Raw genomic sequence first — 22667 nt, 5'->3', positions numbered from 1 at the left:
ACACAACAGTGGTAGGCTTGATTACCAACAACGACGAGACGGCCTACAGGGAGGAGGTGAGGGCCCTCGGAGTGTGGTGTCAGGAAAATAACCTCACACTCAACGTCAACAAAACTAAGGAGATGATTGTGGACTTCAGGAAACAGCAGAGGGAACACCCCCCTATCCACATCGATGGATCAGTAGTGGAGAGGGTAGCAAGTTTTAAGTTCCTCGGCATACACATCACAGACAAACTGAATTGGTCCACTCACACTGACAGCGTCGTGAAGAAGGCGCAGCAGCGCCTCTTCAACCTCAGGAGGCTGAAGAAATTCGGCTTGTCACCAAAAGCACTCACAAACTTCTACAGATGCACAATCGAGAGCATCCTGGCGGGCTGTACCATCGCCTGGTACGGCAACTGCTCCGCCCTCAACCGTAAGGCTCTCCAGAGGGTAGTGAGGTCTGCACAACGCATCACCGGGGGCAAACTACCTGCCCTCCAGGACACCTACACCACCCGATGTTACAGGAAGGCCATAAAGATCATCAAGGACATCAACCACCCGAACCACTGCCTGTTCACCCCGCTATCATCCAGAAGGCGAGGTCAGTACAGGTGCATCAAAGCTGGGACCGAGAGACTGAAAAACAGCTTCTATCCCAAGGCCATCAGACTGTTAAACAGCCACCACTAACATTGAGTGGCTGCTGCCAACACACTGACATTGACACTGACTCAACTCCAGCCACTTTAATAATGGGAATTGATGGGAAATGATGTAAATATATCACTAGCCACTTTAAACAATGCTACCTTATATAATGTTACTTACCCTACATTATTCATCTCATATGCATATGTATATACTGTACTCTAGATCATCGACTGCATCCTTATGTCACTAGCCACTTTAACTATGCCACTTTGTTTACTTTGTCTACATACTCATCTCATATGTATATACTGTACTCGATACCATCTACTGTATGCTGCTCTGTACCATCACTCATTCATATATCCTTATGTACATATTCCTTATCCCCTTACACTGTGTATAAGACAGTAGTTTTGGAATTGTTAGTTAGATTACTTGTTGGTTATCACTGCATTGTCGGAACTAGAAGCACAAGCATTTCGCTACACTCGCATTAACATCTGCTAACCATGTGTATGTGACAAATAAAATTTGATTTGATTTGATTTAGAGTAGAGACAGAACAGAGCTAGAATAGAGACAGACAGACAGAGCAGAGCTAGAGTAGAGACAGACAGACAGAATACAGCTAGAGTAGAGACAGAACAGAGCTAGAGTAGAGACAGATAGACAGACTGAACAGAGCTAGAGTAGAGACAGGCAGACAGAACAGAGCTAGAGTAGAGACAGGCAGACACACTGAACAGAGCTAGAGTAGAGACAGACAGACAGAACAGAGCTAGAGTAGAGACAGACAGAACAGAGCTAGAGTAGATACAGATAGACAGACTGAACAGAGCTAGAGTAGAGACAGACAGACAGACAGACAGACAGAATAGAGCTAGAGTAGAGACAGACAGACAGAACAGAGCTAGAGTAGATACAGATAGACAGACTGAACAGAGCTAGAGTAGAGACAGACAGACAGACAGACAGACAGACAGACAGACAGACAGACAGACAGACAGACAGACAGAACAGAGCTAGAGTAGAGACAGAACAGAGCTAGAGTAGAGACAGACAGACAGACAGAGCTAGAGTACAGACAGACAGAGCTGGAGTACAGACAGAACAGAGCTAGAGTAGAGACAGACAGGCAGACAGAACAGAGCTAGAGTAGAGCCAGACAGAACAGAGCTAGAGTAGAGACAGACAGAACAGAGCTAGAGTAGACACAGACAGAACAGACAGAACAGAGCTAGAGTAGAGACAGACAGACAGACAGACAGAACAGAGCTAGAGTAGAGACAGACAGACAGAATAGAGCTAGAGTAGAGACAGATAGACAGAACAGAGCTAGAGTAGAGACAGACAGAACAGAGCTAGAGTAGAGACAGACAGAACAGAGCTAGAGTAGAGACAGACAGAACAGAGCTAGAGTAGAGACAGACAGAACAGACAGAACAGAGCTAGAGTAGAGACAGACAGAACAGAGCAGAGACAGACAGAACTGACAGAACAGAGCTAGAGTAGACACAGACAGAACAGACAGAACAGAGCTAGAGTAGAGACAGACAGACAGACAGAGAGACAGACAGACAGAATAGAGCTAGAGTAGAGACAGATAGACAGAATAGAGCTAGAGTAGAGACAGATAGACAGAACAGAGCTAGAGTACAGACAGACAGAACAGAGCTAGAGTAGAGACAGACAGAACAGACAGACAGACAGACAGACAGACAGACAGACAGAACAGAGCTAGAGTAGAGACAGACAGACAGAACAGAGCTAGAGTAGAGAGAGACAGACAGAACAGAGCTAGAGTAGAGACAGACAGACAGACAGACAGACAGACAGACAGACAGACAGACAGACAGACAGAACAGAGCTAGGGTAGAGACAGACAGACAGACAGAGCTAGAGTACAGACAGACAGACAGACAGAGCTGGAGTACAGACAGACAGACAGACAGACAGACAGACAGACAGACAGACAGACAGACAGAACAGAGCTAGAGTAGAGACAGACAGGCAGACAGAACAGAGCTAGAGTAGAGACAGACAGAACAGAGCTAGAGTAGAGACAGACAGAACAGAGCTAGAGTAGAGACAGACAGAACAGAGCTAGAGTAGAGACAGACAGAACAGAGCTAGAGTAGACACAGACAGAACAGACAGAACAGAGCTAGAGTAGAGACAGACAGACAGACAGAACAGAGCTAGAGTAGAGACAGACCGACAGACAGAACAGAGCTAGAGTAGAGACAGACAGACAGACAGAGAGACAGACAGACAAAACAGAGCTAGAGTAGAGACAGACAGACAGAATAGAGCTAGAGTAGAGACAGATAGACAGAACAGAGCTAGAGTAGAGACAGACAGACAGAACAGAGCTAGAGTAGAGAGAGACAGACAGAACAGAGCTAGAGTAGAGACAGACAGACAGACAGACAGACAGACAGAACAGAGCTAGAGTAGAGACAGACAGACAGAACAGAGCTAGGGTAGAGACAGACAGACAGACTGAGCTGGAGTACAGACAGACAGACAGACAGACAGACAGACAGACAGACAGACAGACAGACAGACAGACAGAACAGAGCTAGAGTAGAGACAGACAGGCAGAAAGAACAGAGCTAGAGTAGAGACAGAACAGAGCTAGAGTAGAGACAGACAGAACAGAGCTAGAGTAGACACAGACAGAACAGACAGAACAGAGCTAGAGTAGAGACAGACAGACAGACAGAACAGAGCTAGAGTAGAGACAGACAGACAGACAGACAGAACAGAGCTAGAGTAGAGACAGACAGACAGAATAGAGCTAGAGTAGAGACAGATAGACAGAACAGAGCTAGAGTAGAGACAGACAGAACAGAGCTAGAGTAGAGACAGACATAACAGAGCTAGAGTAGAGACAGACAGAACAGAGCTAGAGTAGAGACAGACAGAACAGACAGAACAGAGCTAGAGTAGAGACAGACAGAACAGAGCTAGAGTAGAGACAGACATAACTGACAGAACAGAGCTAGAGTAGACACAGACAGAACAGAGCTAGAGTAGAGATAGACAGACAGACAGAACAGAGCTAGAGTAGAGACAGACAGACAGACAGAGAGACAGACAGACAAAACAGAGCTAGAGTAGAGACAGATAGAACAGAGCTAGAGTAGAGACAGACATAACTGACAGAACAGAGCTAGAGTAGACACAGACAGAACAGAGCTAGAGTAGAGATAGACAGACAGACAGAACAGAGCTAGAGTAGAGACAGACAGACAGACAGAGAGAAAGACAGACAAAACAGAGCTAGAGTAGAGACAGATAGACAGAATAGAGCTAGAGTAGAGACAGATAGACAGAACAGAGCTAGAGTAGAGACAGACAGAACAGAGCTAGAGTAGAGACAGAAAGAACAGAGCTAGAGTAGAGACAGACAGAACTGACAGAACAGAGATAGAGTAGAGACAGACAGAACTGACAGAACAGAGCTAGAGTAGACACAGACAGAACAGACAGAACAGAGCTAGAGTAGAGACAGACAGACAGACAGACAGAACAGAGCTAGAGTAGAGACAGACAGACAGAACAGAGCTAGAGTAGAGAGAGACAGACAGAACAGAGCTAGAGTAGAGACAGACAGACAGACAGACAGAATAGAGCTAGAGTAGAGACAGACAGACAGAACAGAGCTAGAGTAGAGACAGATAGACAACCTGAACAGAGCTAGAGTAGAGACAGACAGACAGACAGACAGACAGACAGACAGACAGACAGATAGACAGACAGAACAGAGCTAGAGTAGAGACAGACAGAACAGAGCTAGAGTAGAGACAGACAGACAGACAGAGCTGGAGTACAGACAGACAGACAGACAGAACAGAGCTAGAGTAGAGACAGACAGGCAGACAGAACAGAGCTAGAGTAGAGACAGACAGAACAGAGCTAGAGTAGAGACAGACAGAACAGAGCTAGAGTAGAGACAGACAGAACAGAGCTAGAGTAGACACAGACAGAACAGACAGAACAGAGCTAGAGTAGAGACAGACAGACAGACAGACAGAACAGAGCTAGAGTAGAGACAGACAGACAGAACAGAGCTAGAGTAGAGACAGACAGAACAGAGCTAGAGTAGAGACAGAATAGAGCTAGAGTAGAGACAGACAGAACAGACAGAACAGAGCTAGAGTAGACACAGACAGACAGAGAGACAGACAAAACAGAGCTAGAGTAGAGACAGACAGACAGAATAGAGCTAGAGTAGAGACAGATAGACAGAATAGAGCTAGAGTAGAGACAGACAGACAGACAGAACAGAGCTAGAGTACAGACAGACAGAACAGAGCTAGAGTAGAGACAGACAGAACAGAGCTAGAGTAGAGACAGACAGAACAGAGCTAGAGTAGAGACAGACAGAACAGAGCTAGAGTAGAGACAGACAGAACTGACAGAACAGAGCTAGAGTAGAGACAGACAGAACAGACAGAACAGAGCTAGAGTAGACACAGACAGAACAGACAGAACAGAGCTAGAGTAGAGACAGACAGACAGAGAGACAGACAGACAAAACAGAGCTAGAGTAGAGACAGACAGACAGAATAGAGCTAGAGTAGAGACAGACAGACAGAACAGAGCTAGAGTAGAGACAGACAGAACAGAGCTAGAGTAGAGACAGACAGAACAGACAGAACAGAGCTAGAGTAGAGACAGAAAGAACAGAGCTAGAGTAGAGACAGACAGAACTGACAGAACAGAGATAGAGTAGAGACAGACAGAACTGACAGAACAGAGCTAGAGTAGACACAGACAGAACAGACAGAACAGAGCTAGAGTAGAGACAGACAGACAGACAGACAGACAGACAGACAGAACAGAGCTAGAGTAGAGACAGACAGACAGAACAGAGCTAGAGTAGAGAGAGACAGACAGAACAGAGCTAGAGTAGAGACAGACAGACAGACAGACAGAATAGAGCTAGAGTAGAGACAGACAGACAGAACAGAGCTAGAGTAGAGACAGATAGACAGACTGAACAGAGCTAGAGTAGAGACAGACAGACAGACAGACAGACAGACAGACAGACAGACAGACAGACAGACAGACAGATAGACAGACAGAACAGAGCTAGAGTAGAGACAGACAGAACAGAGCTAGAGTAGAGACAGACAGACAGACAGAGCTGGAGTACAGACAGACAGACAGACAGAACAGAGCTAGACAGACAGGCAGACAGAACAGAGCTAGAGTAGAGACAGACAGAACAGAGCTAGAGTAGAGACAGACAGAACAGAGCTAGAGTAGAGACAGACAGAACAGACAGAACAGAGCTAGAGTAGAGACAGACAGACAGACAGAACAGAGCTAGAGTAGAGACAGACAGACAGAACAGAGCTAGAGTAGAGACAGACAGAACAGAGCTAGAGTAGAGACAGAATAGAGCTAGAGTAGAGACAGACAGAACAGACAGAACAGAGCATAGACAGACAGAACTGACAGAACAGAGCTAGAGTAGAGACAGACAGAACAGACAGAACAGAGCTAGAGTAGACACAGACAGACAGAGAGACAGACAAAACAGAGCTAGAGTAGAGACAGACAGACAGAACAGAGCTAGAGTAGAGACAGACAGAACAGAGCTAGAGTAGAGACAGAATAGAGCTAGAGTAGAGACAGACAGAACAGACAGAACAGAGCATAGACAGACAGAACTGACAGAACAGAGCTAGAGTAGAGACAGACAGAACAGACAGAACAGAGCTAGAGTAGACACAGACAGACAGAGAGACAGACAAAACAGAGCTAGAGTAGAGACAGACAGACAGAATAGAGCTAGAGTAGAGACAGATAGACAGAATAGAGCTAGAGTAGAGACAGACAGACAGAACAGAGCTAGAGTACAGACAGACAGAACAGAGCTAGAGTAGAGACAGACAGAACAGAGCTAGAGTAGAGACAGACAGAACAGAGCTAGAGTAGAGACAGACAGAACAGACAGAACAGAGCTAGAGTAGAGACAGACTAAACAGAGCTAGAGTAGAGACAGACAGAACAGAGCTAGAGTAGAGACAGACAGAACAGAGCTAGAGTAGAGACAGACAGAACAGAGCTAGAGTAGAGACAGACAGAACAGAGCTAGAGTAGACACAGACAGAACAGACAGAACAGAGCTAGAGTAGAGACAGACAGACAGACAGAACAGAGCTAGAGTAGAGACAGACCGACAGACAGAACAGAGCTAGAGTAGAGACAGACAGACAGACAGAGAGACAGACAGACAAAACAGAGCTAGAGTAGAGACAGACAGACAGAATAGAGCTAGAGTAGAGACAGATAGACAGAACAGAGCTAGAGTAGAGACAGACAGACAGAACAGAGCTAGAGTAGAGAGAGACAGACAGAACAGAGCTAGAGTAGAGACAGACAGACAGACAGACAGACAGAACAGAGCTAGAGTAGAGACAGACAGACAGAACAGAGCTAGGGTAGAGACAGACAGACAGACTGAGCTGGAGTACAGACAGACAGACAGACAGACAGACAGACAGACAGACAGACAGACAGACAGACAGACAGAACAGAGCTAGAGTAGAGACAGACAGGCAGAAAGAACAGAGCTAGAGTAGAGACAGACAGAACAGAGCTAGAGTAGAGACAGACAGAACAGAGCTAGAGTAGACACAGACAGAACAGACAGAACAGAGCTAGAGTAGAGACAGACAGACAGACAGAACAGAGCTAGAGTAGAGACAGACAGACAGAACAGAGCTAGAGTAGAGACAGACAGACAGAATAGAGCTAGAGTAGAGACAGATAGACAGAACAGAGCTAGAGTAGAGACAGACAGAACAGAGCTAGAGTAGAGACAGACATAACAGAGCTAGAGTAGAGACAGACAGAACAGAGCTAGAGTAGAGACAGACAGAACAGAGCTAGAGTAGAGACAGACAGAACAGAGCTAGAGTAGAGACAGACATAACTGACAGAACAGAGCTAGAGTAGACACAGACAGAACAGAGCTAGAGTAGAGATAGACAGACAGACAGAACAGAGCTAGAGTAGAGACAGACAGACAGACAGAGAGACAGACAGACAAAACAGAGCTAGAGTAGAGACAGATAGAACAGAGCTAGAGTAGAGACAGACATAACTGACAGAACAGAGCTAGAGTAGACACAGACAGAACAGAGCTAGAGTAGAGATAGACAGACAGACAGAACAGAGCTAGAGTAGAGACAGACAGACAGACAGAGAGACAGACAGACAAAACAGAGCTAGAGTAGAGACAGATAGACAGAATAGAGCTAGAGTAGAGACAGATAGACAGAACAGAGCTAGAGTACAGACAGACAGAACAGAGCTAGAGTAGAGACAGACAGAACAGAGCTAGAGTAGAGACAGAAAGAACAGAGCTAGAGTAGAGACAGACAGAACTGACAGAACAGAGATAGAGTAGAGACAGACAGAACTGACAGAACAGAGCTAGAGTAGACACAGACAGAACAGACAGAACAGAGCTAGAGTAGAGACAGACAGACAGACAGACAGAACAGAGCTAGAGTAGAGACAGACAGACAGAACAGAGCTAGAGTAGAGAGAGACAGACAGAACAGAGCTAGAGTAGAGACAGACAGACAGACAGACAGAATAGAGCTAGAGTAGAGACAGATAGACAACCTGAACAGAGCTAGAGTAGAGACAGACAGACAGACAGACAGACAGACAGACAGACAGATAGACAGACAGAACAGAGCTAGAGTAGAGACAGACAGAACAGAGCTAGAGTAGAGACAGACAGACAGACAGAGCTGGAGTACAGACAGACAGACAGACAGAACAGAGCTAGAGTAGAGACAGACAGGCAGACAGAACAGAGCTAGAGTAGAGACAGACAGAACAGAGCTAGAGTAGAGACAGACAGAACAGAGCTAGAGTAGAGACAGACAGAACAGAGCTAGAGTAGACACAGACAGAACAGACAGAACAGAGCTAGAGTAGAGACAGACAGACAGACAGACAGAACAGAGCTAGAGTAGAGACAGACAGACAGAACAGAGCTAGAGTAGAGACAGACAGAACAGAGCTAGAGTAGAGACAGAATAGAGCTAGAGTAGAGACAGACAGAACAGACAGAACAGAGCTAGAGTAGACACAGACAGACAGAGAGACAGACAAAACAGAGCTAGAGTAGAGACAGACAGACAGAATAGAGCTAGAGTAGAGACAGATAGACAGAATAGAGCTAGAGTAGAGACAGACAGACAGACAGAACAGAGCTAGAGTACAGACAGACAGAACAGAGCTAGAGTAGAGACAGACAGAACAGAGCTAGAGTAGAGACAGACAGAACAGAGCTAGAGTAGAGACAGACAGAACAGACAGAACAGAGCTAGAGTAGAGACAGACAGAACAGAGCTAGAGTAGAGACAGACAGAACTGACAGAACAGAGCTAGAGTAGAGACAGACAGAACAGAGCTAGAGTAGACACAGACAGAACAGACAGAACAGAGCTAGAGTAGAGACAGACAGACAGAGAGACAGACAGACAAAACAGAGCTAGAGTAGAGACAGACAGACAGAATAGAGCTAGAGTAGAGACAGACAGACAGAACAGAGCTAGAGTAGAGACAGACAGAACAGAGCTAGAGTAGAGACAGACAGAACAGACAGAACAGAGCTAGAGTAGAGACAGAAAGAACAGAGCTAGAGTAGAGACAGACAGAACTGACAGAACAGAGATAGAGTAGAGACAGACAGAACTGACAGAACAGAGCTAGAGTAGACACAGACAGAACAGACAGAACAGAGCTAGAGTAGAGACAGACAGACAGACAGACAGACAGACAGACAGAACAGAGCTAGAGTAGAGACAGACAGACAGAACAGAGCTAGAGTAGAGAGAGACAGACAGAACAGAGCTAGAGTAGAGACAGACAGACAGACAGACAGAATAGAGCTAGAGTAGAGACAGACAGACAGAACAGAGCTAGAGTAGAGACAGATAGACAGACTGAACAGAGCTAGAGTAGAGACAGACAGACAGACAGACAGACAGACAGACAGACAGACAGACAGACAGACAGACAGACAGACAGACAGACAGACAGACAGACAGAACAGAGCTAGAGTAGAGACAGACAGAACAGAGCTAGAGTAGAGACAGACAGACAGACAGAGCTGGAGTACAGACAGACAGACAGACAGAACAGAGCTAGAGTAGAGACAGACAGAACAGAGCTAGAGTAGAGACAGACAGAACAGAGCTAGAGTAGAGACAGACAGAACAGAGCTAGAGTAGAGACAGACAGAACAGAGCTAGAGTAGACACAGACAGAACAGAGCTAGAGTAGAGACAGACAGACAGACAGACAGAACAGAGCTAGAGTAGAGACAGACAGACAGAACAGAGCTAGAGTAGAGACAGACAGAACAGAGCTAGAGTAGAGACAGAATAGAGCTAGAGTAGAGACAGACAGAACAGAGCATAGACAGACAGAACTGACAGAACAGAGCTAGAGTAGAGACAGACAGAACAGACAGAACAGAGCTAGAGTAGACACAGACAGACAGAGAGACAGACAAAACAGAGCTAGAGTAGAGACAGACAGACAGAATAGAGCTAGAGTAGAGACAGATAGACAGAATAGAGCTAGAGTAGAGACAGACAGACAGAACAGAGCTAGAGTACAGACAGACAGAACAGAGCTAGAGTAGAGACAGACAGAACAGAGCTAGAGTAGAGACAGACAGAACAGAGCTAGAGTAGAGACAGACAGAACAGACAGAACAGAGCTAGAGTAGAGACAGACAGAACAGAGCTAGAGTAGAGACAGACAGAACTGACAGAACAGAGCTAGAGTAGAGACAGACAGAACAGACAGAACAGAGCTAGAGTAGACACAGACAGAACAGACAGAACAGAGCTAGAGTAGAGACAGACAGACAGAGAGACAGACAGACAAAACAGAGCTAGAGTAGAGACAGACAGACAGAATAGAGCTAGAGTAGAGACAGATAGACAGAATAGAGCTAGAGTAGAGACAGATAGACAGAACAGAGCTAGAGTAGAGACAGACAGACAGAACAGAGCTAGAGTAGAGAGAGACAGACAGAACAGAGCTAGAGTAGAGACAGATAGACAGACAGAATAGAGCTAGAGTAGAGACAGACAGACAGAACAGAGCTAGAGTAGAGACAGATAGACAGACTGAACAGAGCTAGAGTAGAGACAGACAGACAGACAGAACAGAGCTAGAGTAGAGACAGACAGACAGAACAGAGCTAGAGTAGAGACAGACAGACAGACAGAGCTAGAGTACAGACAGACAGACAGACAGAGCTGGAGTACAGACAGACAGACAGACAGACAGACAGAACAGAGCTAGAGTAGAGACAGACAGGCAGACAGAACAGAGCTAGAGTAGAGACAGACAGAACAGAGCTAGAGTAGAGACAGACAGACAGACAAAACAGAGCTAGAGTAGAGACAGACAGACAGACAGACAGAACAGAGCTAGAGTAGACAGACAGAACAGAGCTAGAGTAGAGAGAGACAGACAGAACAGAGCTAGAGTAGAGACAGACAGACAGACAGAGAGACAGACAGACAAAACAGAGCTAGAGTAGAGACAGACAGACAGAATAGAGCTAGAGTAGAGAGAGACAGACAGAACAGAGCTAGAGTAGAGACAGACAGACAGAATAGAGCTAGAGTAGAGACAGACAGAACAGAGCTAGAGTAGAGACAGAAAGAACAGAGCTAGAGTAGACAGACAGAACAGAGCTAGAGTAGAGACAGAAAGAACAGAGCTAGAGTAGACAGACAGAACTGACAGAACAGAGATAGAGTAGAGACAGACAGAACTGACAGAACAGAGCTAGAGTAGAGACAGACAGAACAGACAGAACAGAGCTAGAGTAGACACAGACAGAACAGACAGAACAGAGCTAGAGTAGAGACAGACAGACAGAGAGACAGACAGACAAAACAGAGCTAGAGTAGAGACAGACAGAATAGAGCTAGAGTAGAGACAGATAGACAGAATAGAGCTAGAGTAGAGACAGATAGACAGAACAGAGCTAGAGTAGAGACAGATAGACAGAACAGAGCTAGAGTACAGATAGACAGAACAGAGCTAGAGTAGACAGATAGACAGAACAGAGCTAGAGTAGAGACAGATAGACAGAACAGAGCTAGAGTAGAGACAGATAGACAGAATAGAGCTAGAGTAGAGACAGATAGACAGAACAGAGCTAGAGTAGAGACAGACAGACAGAACAGAGCTAGAGTAGAGACAGACAGAACAGAGCTAGAGTAGAGACAGATAGACAGACAGACAGACAGAATAGAGCTAGAGTAGAGACAGACAGACAGAACAGAGCTAGAGTAGAGACAGATAGACAGACTGAACAGAGCTAGAGTAGAGACAGACAGACAGACAGACAGACAGAACAGAGCTAGAGTAGAGACAGACAGAACAGAGCTAGAGTAGAGACAGACATAACAGAGCTAGAGTAGAGACAGACAGAACAGACAGAACAGAGCTAGAGTAGAGACAGACAGAACAGAGCTAGAGTAGAGACAGACATAACTGACAGAACAGAGCTAGAGTAGAGACAGACAGAACAGACAGAACAGAGCTAGAGTAGAGACAGACAGAACAGAGCTAGAGTAGAGACAGACAGAACAGAGCTAGAGTAGACACAGACAGAACAGAGCTAGAGTAGAGATAGACAGACAGACAGAACGGAGCTAGAGTAGAGACAGACAGACAGACAGAGAGACAGACAGACAAAACAGAGCTAGAGTAGAGACAGACAGACAGAATAGAGCTAGAGTAGAGAGAGACAGACAGAACAGAGCTAGAGTAGAGACAGACAGACAGAATAGAGCTAGAGTAGAGACAGATAGACAGAATAGAGCTAGAGTAGAGACAGACAGACAGAACAGAGCTAGAGTAGAGACAGACAGAACAGAGCTAGAGTAGAGACAGACAGAACAGACAGAACAGAGCTAGAGTAGAGACAGAAAGAACAGAGCTAGAGTAGACCGACAGAACTGACAGAACAGAGCTAGAGTAGAGACAGACAGAACAGACAGAACAGAGCTAGAGTAGACACAGACAGAACAGACAGAACAGAGCTAGAGTAGAGACAGACAGACAGACAGACAGAACAGAGCTAGAGTAGAGACAGACAGACAGAGAGACAGACAGACAAAACAGAGCTAGAGTAGAGACAGATAGACAGAACAGAGCTAGAGTAGAGACAGATAGACAGAACAGAGCTAGAGTACAGATAGACAGAACAGAGCTAGAGTAGAGACAGATAGACAGAACAGAGCTAGAGTAGAGACACATAGACAGAACAGAGCTAGAGTAGAGACAGATAGACAGAACAGAGCTAGAGTACAGACAGACAGAACAGAGCTAGAGTAGAGACAGACAGAACAGAGCTAGATTAGAGACAGACAGAATAGAGCTAGAGTAGAGACAGATAGACAGAACAGAGCTAGATTAGAGACAGACAGAACAGAGCTAGATTAGAGACAGACAGAATAGAGCTAGAGTAGAGACAGATAGACAGAACAGAGCTAGAGTAGAGACAGACAGAACAGACAGACAGAACAGAGCTAGAGTAGAGACAGACAGACAGAACAGAGCTAGAGTAGAGACAGACAGAACAGAGCTAGAGTAGAGACAGATAGACAGACTGAACAGAGCTAGAGTAGAGACAGACAGACAGACAGAACAGAGCTAGAGTAGAGACAGACAGACAGAACAGAGCTAGAGTAGAGACAGACAGACAGACAGAGCTAGAGTACAGACAGACAGACAGACAGAGCTGGAGTACAGACAGACAGACAGACAGACAGACAGAACAGAGCTAGAGTAGAGACAGACAGGCAGACAGAACAGAGCTAGAGTAGAGACAGACAGAACAGAGCTAGAGTAGAGACAGACAGACAGACAAAACAGAGCTAGAGTAGAGACAGACAGACAGACAGACAGAACAGAGCTAGAGTAGACAGACAGAACAGAGCTAGAGTAGAGAGAGACAGACAGAACAGAGCTAGAGTAGAGACAGACAGACAGACAGAGAGACAGACAGACAAAACAGAGCTAGAGTAGAGACAGACAGACAGAATAGAGCTAGAGTAGAGAGAGACAGACAGAACAGAGCTAGAGTAGAGACAGACAGACAGAATAGAGCTAGAGTAGAGACAGACAGAACAGAGCTAGAGTAGAGACAGAAAGAACAGAGCTAGAGTAGACAGACAGAACAGAGCTAGAGTAGAGACAGAAAGAACAGAGCTAGAGTAGACAGACAGAACTGACAGAACAGAGATAGAGTAGAGACAGACAGAACTGACAGAACAGAGCTAGAGTAGAGACAGACAGAACAGACAGAACAGAGCTAGAGTAGACACAGACAGAACAGACAGAACAGAGCTAGAGTAGAGACAGACAGACAGAGAGACAGACAGACAAAACAGAGCTAGAGTAGAGAGACAGACAGAATAGAGCTAGAGTAGAGACAGATAGACAGAATAGAGCTAGAGTAGAGACAGATAGACAGAACAGAGCTAGAGTAGAGACAGATAGACAGAACAGAGCTAGAGTACAGATAGACAGAACAGAGCTAGAGTAGACAGATAGACAGAACAGAGCTAGAGTAGAGACAGATAGACAGAACAGAGCTAGAGTAGAGACAGATAGACAGAATAGAGCTAGAGTAGAGACAGATAGACAGAACAGAGCTAGAGTAGAGACAGACAGACAGAACAGAGCTAGAGTAGAGAGAGACAGACAGAACAGAGCTAGAGTAGAGACAGATAGACAGACAGACAGACAGAATAGAGCTAGAGTAGAGACAGACAGACAGAACAGAGCTAGAGTAGAGACAGATAGACAGACTGAACAGAGCTAGAGTAGAGACAGACAGACAGACAGACAGACAGAACAGAGCTAGAGTAGAGACAGACAGAACAGAGCTAGAGTAGAGACAGACATAACAGAGCTAGAGTAGAGACAGACAGAACAGACAGAACAGAGCTAGAGTAGAGACAGACAGAACAGAGCTAGAGTAGAGACAGACATAACTGACAGAACAGAGCTAGAGTAGAGACAGACAGAACAGACAGAACAGAGCTAGAGTAGAGACAGACAGAACAGAGCTAGAGTAGAGACAGACAGAACAGAGCTAGAGTAGACACAGACAGAACAGAGCTAGAGTAGAGATAGACAGACAGACAGAACGGAGCTAGAGTAGAGACAGACAGACAGACAGAGAGACAGACAGACAAAACAGAGCTAGAGTAGAGACAGACAGACAGAATAGAGCTAGAGTAGAGAGAGACAGACAGAACAGAGCTAGAGTAGAGACAGACAGACAGAATAGAGCTAGAGTAGAGACAGATAGACAGAATAGAGCTAGAGTAGAGACAGACAGACAGAACAGAGCTAGAGTAGAGACAGACAGAACAGAGCTAGAGTAGAGACAGACAGAACAGACAGAACAGAGCTAGAGTAGAGACAGAAAGAACAGAGCTAGAGTAGACCGACAGAACTGACAGAACAGAGCTAGAGTAGAGACAGACAGAACAGACAGAACAGAGCTAGAGTAGACACAGACAGAACAGACAGAACAGAGCTAGAGTAGAGACAGACAGACAGACAGACAGAACAGAGCTAGAGTAGAGACAGACAGACAGAGAGACAGACAGACAAAACAGAGCTAGAGTAGAGACAGATAGACAGAACAGAGCTAGAGTAGAGACAGATAGACAGAACAGAGCTAGAGTACAGATAGACAGAACAGAGCTAGAGTAGAGACAGATAGACAGAACAGAGCTAGAGTAGAGACACATAGACAGAACAGAGCTAGAGTAGAGACAGATAGACAGAACAGAGCTAGAGTACAGACAGACAGAACAGAGCTAGAGTAGAGACAGACAGAACAGAGCTAGATTAGAGACAGACAGAATAGAGCTAGAGTAGAGACAGATAGACAGAACAGAGCTAGATTAGAGACAGACAGAACAGAGCTAGATTAGAGACAGACAGAATAGAGCTAGAGTAGAGACAGATAGACAGAACAGAGCTAGAGTAGAGACAGATAGACAGAACAGAGCTAGAGTAGAGACAGACAGAACAGACAGACAGAACAGAGCTAGAGTAGAGACAGACAGACAGAACAGAGCTAGAGTAGAGACAGACAGAACAGAGCTAGAGTAGAGACAGACAGAACAGACAGAACAGAGCTAGAGTAGAGACAGACAGAACAGACAGAATAGAGCTAGAGTAGAGACAGACAGGCAGACAGAACAGAGCTAGAGTAGAGACAGACAGGCAGACAGAACAGAGCTAGAATAGAGACAGACAGGCAGACAGAACAGAGCTAGAGTAGAGACAGACAGAACTGACAGAACAGAGCTAGAGTAGAGACAGAACAGAGCTAGAGTAGAGACAGAACAGACAGACAGAACAGAGCTAGAGTAGAGACAGACAGGCAGACAGAACAGAGCTAGAGTAGAGACAGACAGGCAGACAGAACAGAGCTAGAATAGAGACAGAACAGACAGACAGAACAGAGCTAGAGTAGAGACAGACAGGCAGACAGAACAGAGCTAGAGTAGAGACAGACAGGCAGACAGAACAGAGCTAGAATAGAGACAGACAGGCAGACAGAACAGAGCTAGAGTAGAGACAGACAGAACTGACAGAACAGAGCTAGAGTAGAGACAGAACAGAGCTAGAGTAGAGACAGACAGACAGGCAGACAGAACAGAGCTCCGAGTAGAGACAGCCAGACAGACAGAACAGAGCTCAGAGTAGAGACAGACAGAACAGAGCTAGAGTAGAGAGAGACAGAACTGATAGAACAGAGCTAGAGTAGAGAGAGAGACAGAACTGACAGAACAGAGCTAGAGTAGAGACAGACAGAACTGACAGAACAGAGCTAGAGTAGAGACAGACAGACAGGCAGACAGAACAGAGCTAGAGTAGAGACAGACAGACAGAACAGAGCTAGAGTAGAGACAGACAGGCAGACAGAACAGAGCTAGAGTAGACAGACAAAACTGACAGAACAGAGCTAGAGTAGAGACAGACAGGCAGACAGAATAGAGCTAGAGTAGAGACAGACAGAACTGACAGAACAGAGCTAGAGTAGAGACAGACAGACAGACAGAACAGAGCTAGAGTAGAGACAGACAGAATAGAGCTAGATTAGAGACAGACAGAACAGAGCTAGAGTAGAGACAGAACAGAGCTAGATTAGAGACAGACAGAATAGAGCTAGAGTAGAGACAGACAGGCAGGCAGACAGAACAGAGCTAGAGTAGACAGACAGAACTGACAGAACAGAGCTAGAGTAGAGACAGACAGAACAGAGCTAGAGTAGAGACAGACAGAATAGAGCTAGAGTAGAGACAGACAGAACAGAGCTAGAGTAGAGACTGACAGAACAGAGCTAGATTAGAGACAGACAGAACAGAACTAGATTAGAGACAGACAGAACAGAGCTAGATTAGAGACAGACAGAATAGAGCTAGAGTAGAGACAGACAGAATAGAGCTAGAGTAGAGACAGACAGAACTGACAGAACAGAGCTAGAGTAGAGACAGACAGAACTGACAGAACAGAGCTAGAGTAGAGACAGACAGAACAGAGCTAGAGTAGAGACAGACAGAACAGAGCTAGAGTAGAGACAGACAGAACAGAGCTAGAGTAGAGACAGACAGAACAGAGCTAGAGTAGAGACAGACAGAACAGAGCTAGAGTAGAGACAGACAGAACAGAGCTAGAGTAGAGACAGACAGAACTGACAGAACAGAGCTAGAGTAGAGACAGACAGAACAGAGCTCAGAGTAGAGACAGACAGAACAGAACAGAGCTCAGAGTAGAGACAGACAGAACAGAGCTAGAGTAGAGACAGACAGAACAGAGCTAGAGTAGAGACAGACAGAACAGAGCTAGAGTAGAGACAGACAGAACAGAGCTAGTGTAGAGACAGACAGAACAGAGCTAGAGTAGAGACAGACAGAACAGAGCTAGAGTAGAGACTGACAGAACAGAGCTAGATTAGAGACAGAGCAGAATAGAGACAGACAGAATAGAGCTAGATTAGAGACAGACAGAACAGAGCTAGATTAGAGACAGACAGAACAGAGCTAGAGTAGAGACAGACAGAATAGAGCTAGAGTAGAGACAGACAGAATAGAGCTAGAGTAGAGACAGACAGAACAGAGCTAGAGTAGAGACAGACAGAACAGAGCTAGAGTAGAGACAGACAGAACAGAGCTAGAGTAGAGACAGACAGAACAGAGCTAGAGTAGAGACAGACAGAACAGAGCTAGAGTAGAGACAGACAGAACAGAGCTAGAGTAGAGACAGACAGAACAGAGCTAGAGTAGAGACTGACAGAACAGAGCTAGATTAGAGACAGACAGAATAGAGCTAGATTAGAGACAGACAGAACAGAGCTAGATTAGAGACAGACAGAACAGAGCTAGAGTAGAGACAGACAGAATAGAGCTAGAGTAGAGACAGACAGAATAGAGCTAGAGTAGAGACAGACAGACAGAACAGAGCTAGAGTAGAGACAGACAGAACTGACAGAACAGAGCTAGAGTAGAGACAGACAGAACTGACAGAACAGAGCTAGAGTAGAGACAGACAGAACAGAGCTAGAGTAGAGACAGACAGAACAGAGCTAGAGTAGAGACAGACAGAACAGAGCTAGAGTAGAGACAGACAGAACAGAGCTAGAGTAGAGACAGACAGAACAGAGCTAGAGTAGAGACAGACAGAACAGAGCTAGAGTAGAGACAGACAGAACAGAGCTAGAGTAGAGACAGACAGAACAGAGCTCAGAGTAGAGACAGACAGAACAGAACAGAGCTCAGAGTAGAGACAGAACAGAACAGAGCTCAGAGTAGAGACAGACAGAACAGAACAGAGCTCAGAGCAGCTTGGGTGGACAGCCGAGATAAACCATTTGAAACAGCATCAGAGAGCGTTAGAGAGTGAAAAGCCTCAGGTGACCATGATGGAGGGGGCAGGACAACAACACTATAAACATCATGCAACTCCCAGTCCAGGTGTGGAACAGGAGAGCAAATGTCCTTTCAGGCTGTTGTGTGTGAAACAGCATACAGAATGTAATGGAAAAGCACTCTGGACCGGTTGGATCTTGTTGTTTACCTCTTCTTCCTCTGAGTGGCGCGTTCATCTGTCTTCTGCTCTAATTGGTTCCTCCACACACGCACACACACATTTACCACACACACCCCGTAGCGTCGGAGCACACACACACACACACACACACGACACATTTACCACACACACCCCGTAGTGTTGGAGCACACACACGCACGACACATTTACCACACACACCCCGTAGTGTTGGAGCACACACACACACACACCCCGTAGTGTTGGAGCACACACACACTTGACTGTACAATGTTTACGGTGGTGCTTTATAATGACAGCCAGCGCATTTATTAGTGTTCCCGACTTCAGAGAGCATCTCTTCACACATCAGAGCAATGCACCGGAAGGGAGAGACGAGGCCCCAGGTAAATGGAAATAAACAGTCCAACATGGCACTGTGTGTGTGTGTGTTCCGACACTACGGGGTGTGTGTGGTAAATGTGTCGTATGTCTGTGTGTGTGTGTGTGTGTGTGAACCCAGGTACCTAGGATGTTTTGTGCATTTATACCCACAGATCCCGCCCAGCCTTCCACCTACCCACGCCCCCCCCCCCCCACACCCCCAACACCCCACCCCCCACACACTGGACACTCATACATAGCCATAAGGATACTTCCCAGGCGAGGCCACAGCCACCCTGTAGTTGGTCTGGCTCCTAGTTGGGTGGAAGTTCAACAGAAACAGCACGTTGCCTCTCTCGAACACTATCACCTTGTCTCCCTCGTGCTTGGCACTCACAAACGCCTGCAAGGAACACAGTCACAGGAGAAAAGCTTTCAGTAAAGTACCACATCACCCTCATCAATACAAGGAACACAGTCACAGGAGAAACCTTTCAGTAACGTACCACATCACCCTCATCAATACAAGGAGCACAGTCACAGGAGAAACCTTTCAGTAACGTACCACATCACCCTCATCAATACAAGGAACACAGTCACAGGAGAAACCTTTCAGTAAAGTACCACATCACCCTCATCAATACAAGGAACACAGTCACAGGAGAAACCTTTCGGCCATTATTAACGTCATCAATACTCAACGAGGTCAGTTTTTGTTACTACCTATCCATCAACAGAAGTTTCATAGCAACACTGTGGACGAGCTTTATTTCTGTCCAAAAAAAAAAACACATGTCGAAAACCACTGAGATAAATCGTCCAGTTTAAAAGTTATAGGAAGTTTCATGTTGAAATAGACATATGTACGAGGGTGATTGGCAGTTTATTCCCTAACCTCCATCCCATCCAATCCTCCCTCTATCCCTCCGCCTGTCTGCCCAATCACAAAAGAGCTTATCTCTCGCTCAACAGTGAATATTCTAGCTATGTAATTGGCTGGGGGGGAGGGGGGAGTAAGGCATCGTGGGAAACCGGACTGAGCTATAAATAGTTGTCCGGGTGACATTGTTAATCTCCCCTAATAACACGTTAACAGTAGCTGGATACATGCTAAACGGCACCCTATTACGTATGGGCCCTGGTCAAAAGTAGTGCACTACATAGGGAATAGGGCCCTGGTCAAAAGTAGTGCACTACATAGGGAATAGGGCCCTGGTCAAAAGTAGTGCACTATATAGGGAATAGGGCCCTGGTCAAAAGTAGTGCACTATATAGGGAATAGGGCTCTGGTCTATAGTAGTCCACTATATAGGGAATAGGGCCCTGGTCAAAAGTAGTGCACTACATAGGGAACAGGGCTATGGTCAAAAGTAGTGCACTATATAGGGAATAGGGCCCTGGTCAAAAGTAGTGCACTACATAGGGAATAGGGCTCTGGTCAAAAGTAGTGGACTACATAGGGAATAGGGCTCTGGTCAAAAGTAGTGCACTACATAGGGAATAGGGCTCTGGTCAAAAGTAGTGCACTATATAGGGAATAGGGCTCTGGTCAAAAGTAGTGCACTACATAGGGAACATAGCCCTGGTCAAAAGTAGTGCACTACATAGGGAACAGGGTGCTGCTGGAGACAGGGTCAACAAACACTGTTCCGTGTTTAACCCAGTCTAACATTACACAGCCATGTTAACCCAGTCTAACATTACACAGCCATGTTAACTCCGTCTAACATCACTACACAGACATGTTAACCCAAGTACCTGCTGCCTGTATGTTCACCTACAGGCCCTTCACTCACTTAGCTGTACTTAGGGTGCAATTTGGGATATACCCTCAATAGACTGATCTAGTTGGGAGAGGAACACTGCCCGCCCACTACCCTACTAACGCATAGCTCAAACACAACCTCCAAACCCACCTCTAAACACCAATAGCAACTGAGCCCTTTGGTCTGGGGGGAATGAGGCAACATTAAACCAAAGTCAGAATCATGCTCACTATGCAGAACAACCAAGGCAATGTATTGATTGGGGAGGCGGGTAGCCTAGTGGTTAGAGCGCTGGCCCAGTAACCGAAAGGTTGCTAGATCGAATCCCCGAGCTGACAAGGTAAAAATCTGATGTTCTGCCCCCTGAACAAGGCAGTTAAACCACTGTTCCTAGGCTGTCATTGAAAATAAGAAATTGTTCTTAACTGACACGCCTAGTTAAATAAAGATAAAATAAAGAAATACAAAAAATTGATACACTACTGAAAGAATTCAATGCGCTGGCACCATGTGATTTGGATGTATTGTTGTCTCTATCTTCTTGCCTTTTGTTCTGTTGTCTGTGCCCAATTATGTTTGTACCATGTTGTGTGCTGCTACCATATTGTGCTGCTGCCATGTTGTGTTGCTACTATGTTGTTGTCATGTGTGTTGCTGCATTGTTGTCTTAGGTCTCTCTTTATGGAGTGGTGTGTTGTCTCTCTTGTTGTGATGTGTGTTTTGTCCTATTTTATTTTTTATCCCCTGTCCCCGCGGGAGGCCATTTTGCCTTTTGGTGGAAGGTTGTCTTTGTAAATAAGAGTTGTCCGGTTAAATAACGGTTAAACAAAATAAAAAATAAAAATTGCATGATCAGTTGTTGGCTAGACCTTTGAATGGATAAAAACATCTGCTAAATGGCAAATAGCAGCGTCCTTCTTGTCTCCTCTCCATCAGTAGTAACAGTAACAATAGTAGTAACAGTAACAATAGTAGTAACAGTAACAATAGTAGTAGTAGTAGTAACAGTAACAATAGTAGTAGTAGTAGCAGTAACAATAGTAGTAACAGTTACAATAGTAGTAGTAGTAACAATAGTAGTAGTAGTAACAGTAACAATAGTAGTAGTAGTAACAGTAACAATAGTAGTAGTAGTAGCAGTAACAATAGTAGTAGTAGTAGCAGTAACAATAGTAGTAGTAGTAACAGTAACAATAGTAGTAGTAGTAACAGTAACAATAGTAGTAGCAGTAACAATAGTAGTAGTAGTAGCAGTAACAATAGTAGTAGTAGTAGCAGTAACAATAGTAGTAGTAGTAACAGTAACAATAGTAGTAGTAGTAACAGTAACAATAGTAGTAGCAGTAACAATAGTAGTAGTTGTAACAATAGTAGTAGTAGTAACAGTAACAATAGTAGTAGTAGTAACAGTAACAATAGTAGTAGTAGTAGCAGTAACAATAGTAGTAGTAGTAACAGTAACAATAGTAGTAGTAGTAACAATAGTAGTAGTAGTAACAGTAACAATAGTAGTAGTAGTAACAGTAACAATAGTAGTAGTAGTAACAGTAACAATAGTAGTAGTAGTAACAGTAACAATAGTAGTAGCAGTAACAATAGTAGTAGTAGTAGCAGTAACAATAGTAGTAGCAGTAACAATAGTAGTAACAGTTACAATAGTAGTAGCAGTAACAATAGTAGTAGTAGTAGCAGTAACAGTAACAATAGTAGTAGTAGTAGCAGTAAC

At 45.2% G+C, this 22667-nt stretch overlaps 1 protein-coding gene across 1 annotated transcript in view; it reads right to left on the bottom strand.

Annotated features, from left to right (window-relative positions):
• The window catches only part of LOC135574087 (1,4-alpha-glucan-branching enzyme-like), a 109456-nt gene that overhangs the window by 63477 nt on the left and 23312 nt on the right, over positions 1-22667 (bottom strand). The window contains exon 4 of the mRNA XM_065024964.1: positions 19448-19578. Coding sequence (XP_064881036.1) covers positions 19448-19578 — 131 coding nt within the window. The remainder of the gene's footprint in view (positions 1-19447; positions 19579-22667) is intronic.

Source organism: Oncorhynchus nerka, linkage group LG11 (genome assembly GCF_034236695.1).
Source record: "Oncorhynchus nerka isolate Pitt River linkage group LG11, Oner_Uvic_2.0, whole genome shotgun sequence".
NCBI classification, from domain to species: domain Eukaryota; kingdom Metazoa; phylum Chordata; class Actinopteri; order Salmoniformes; family Salmonidae; genus Oncorhynchus; species Oncorhynchus nerka.
The sequence above is the reverse complement of the archived record's forward strand: the minus strand, read 5'-3'. Positions and strand labels throughout refer to the sequence as shown.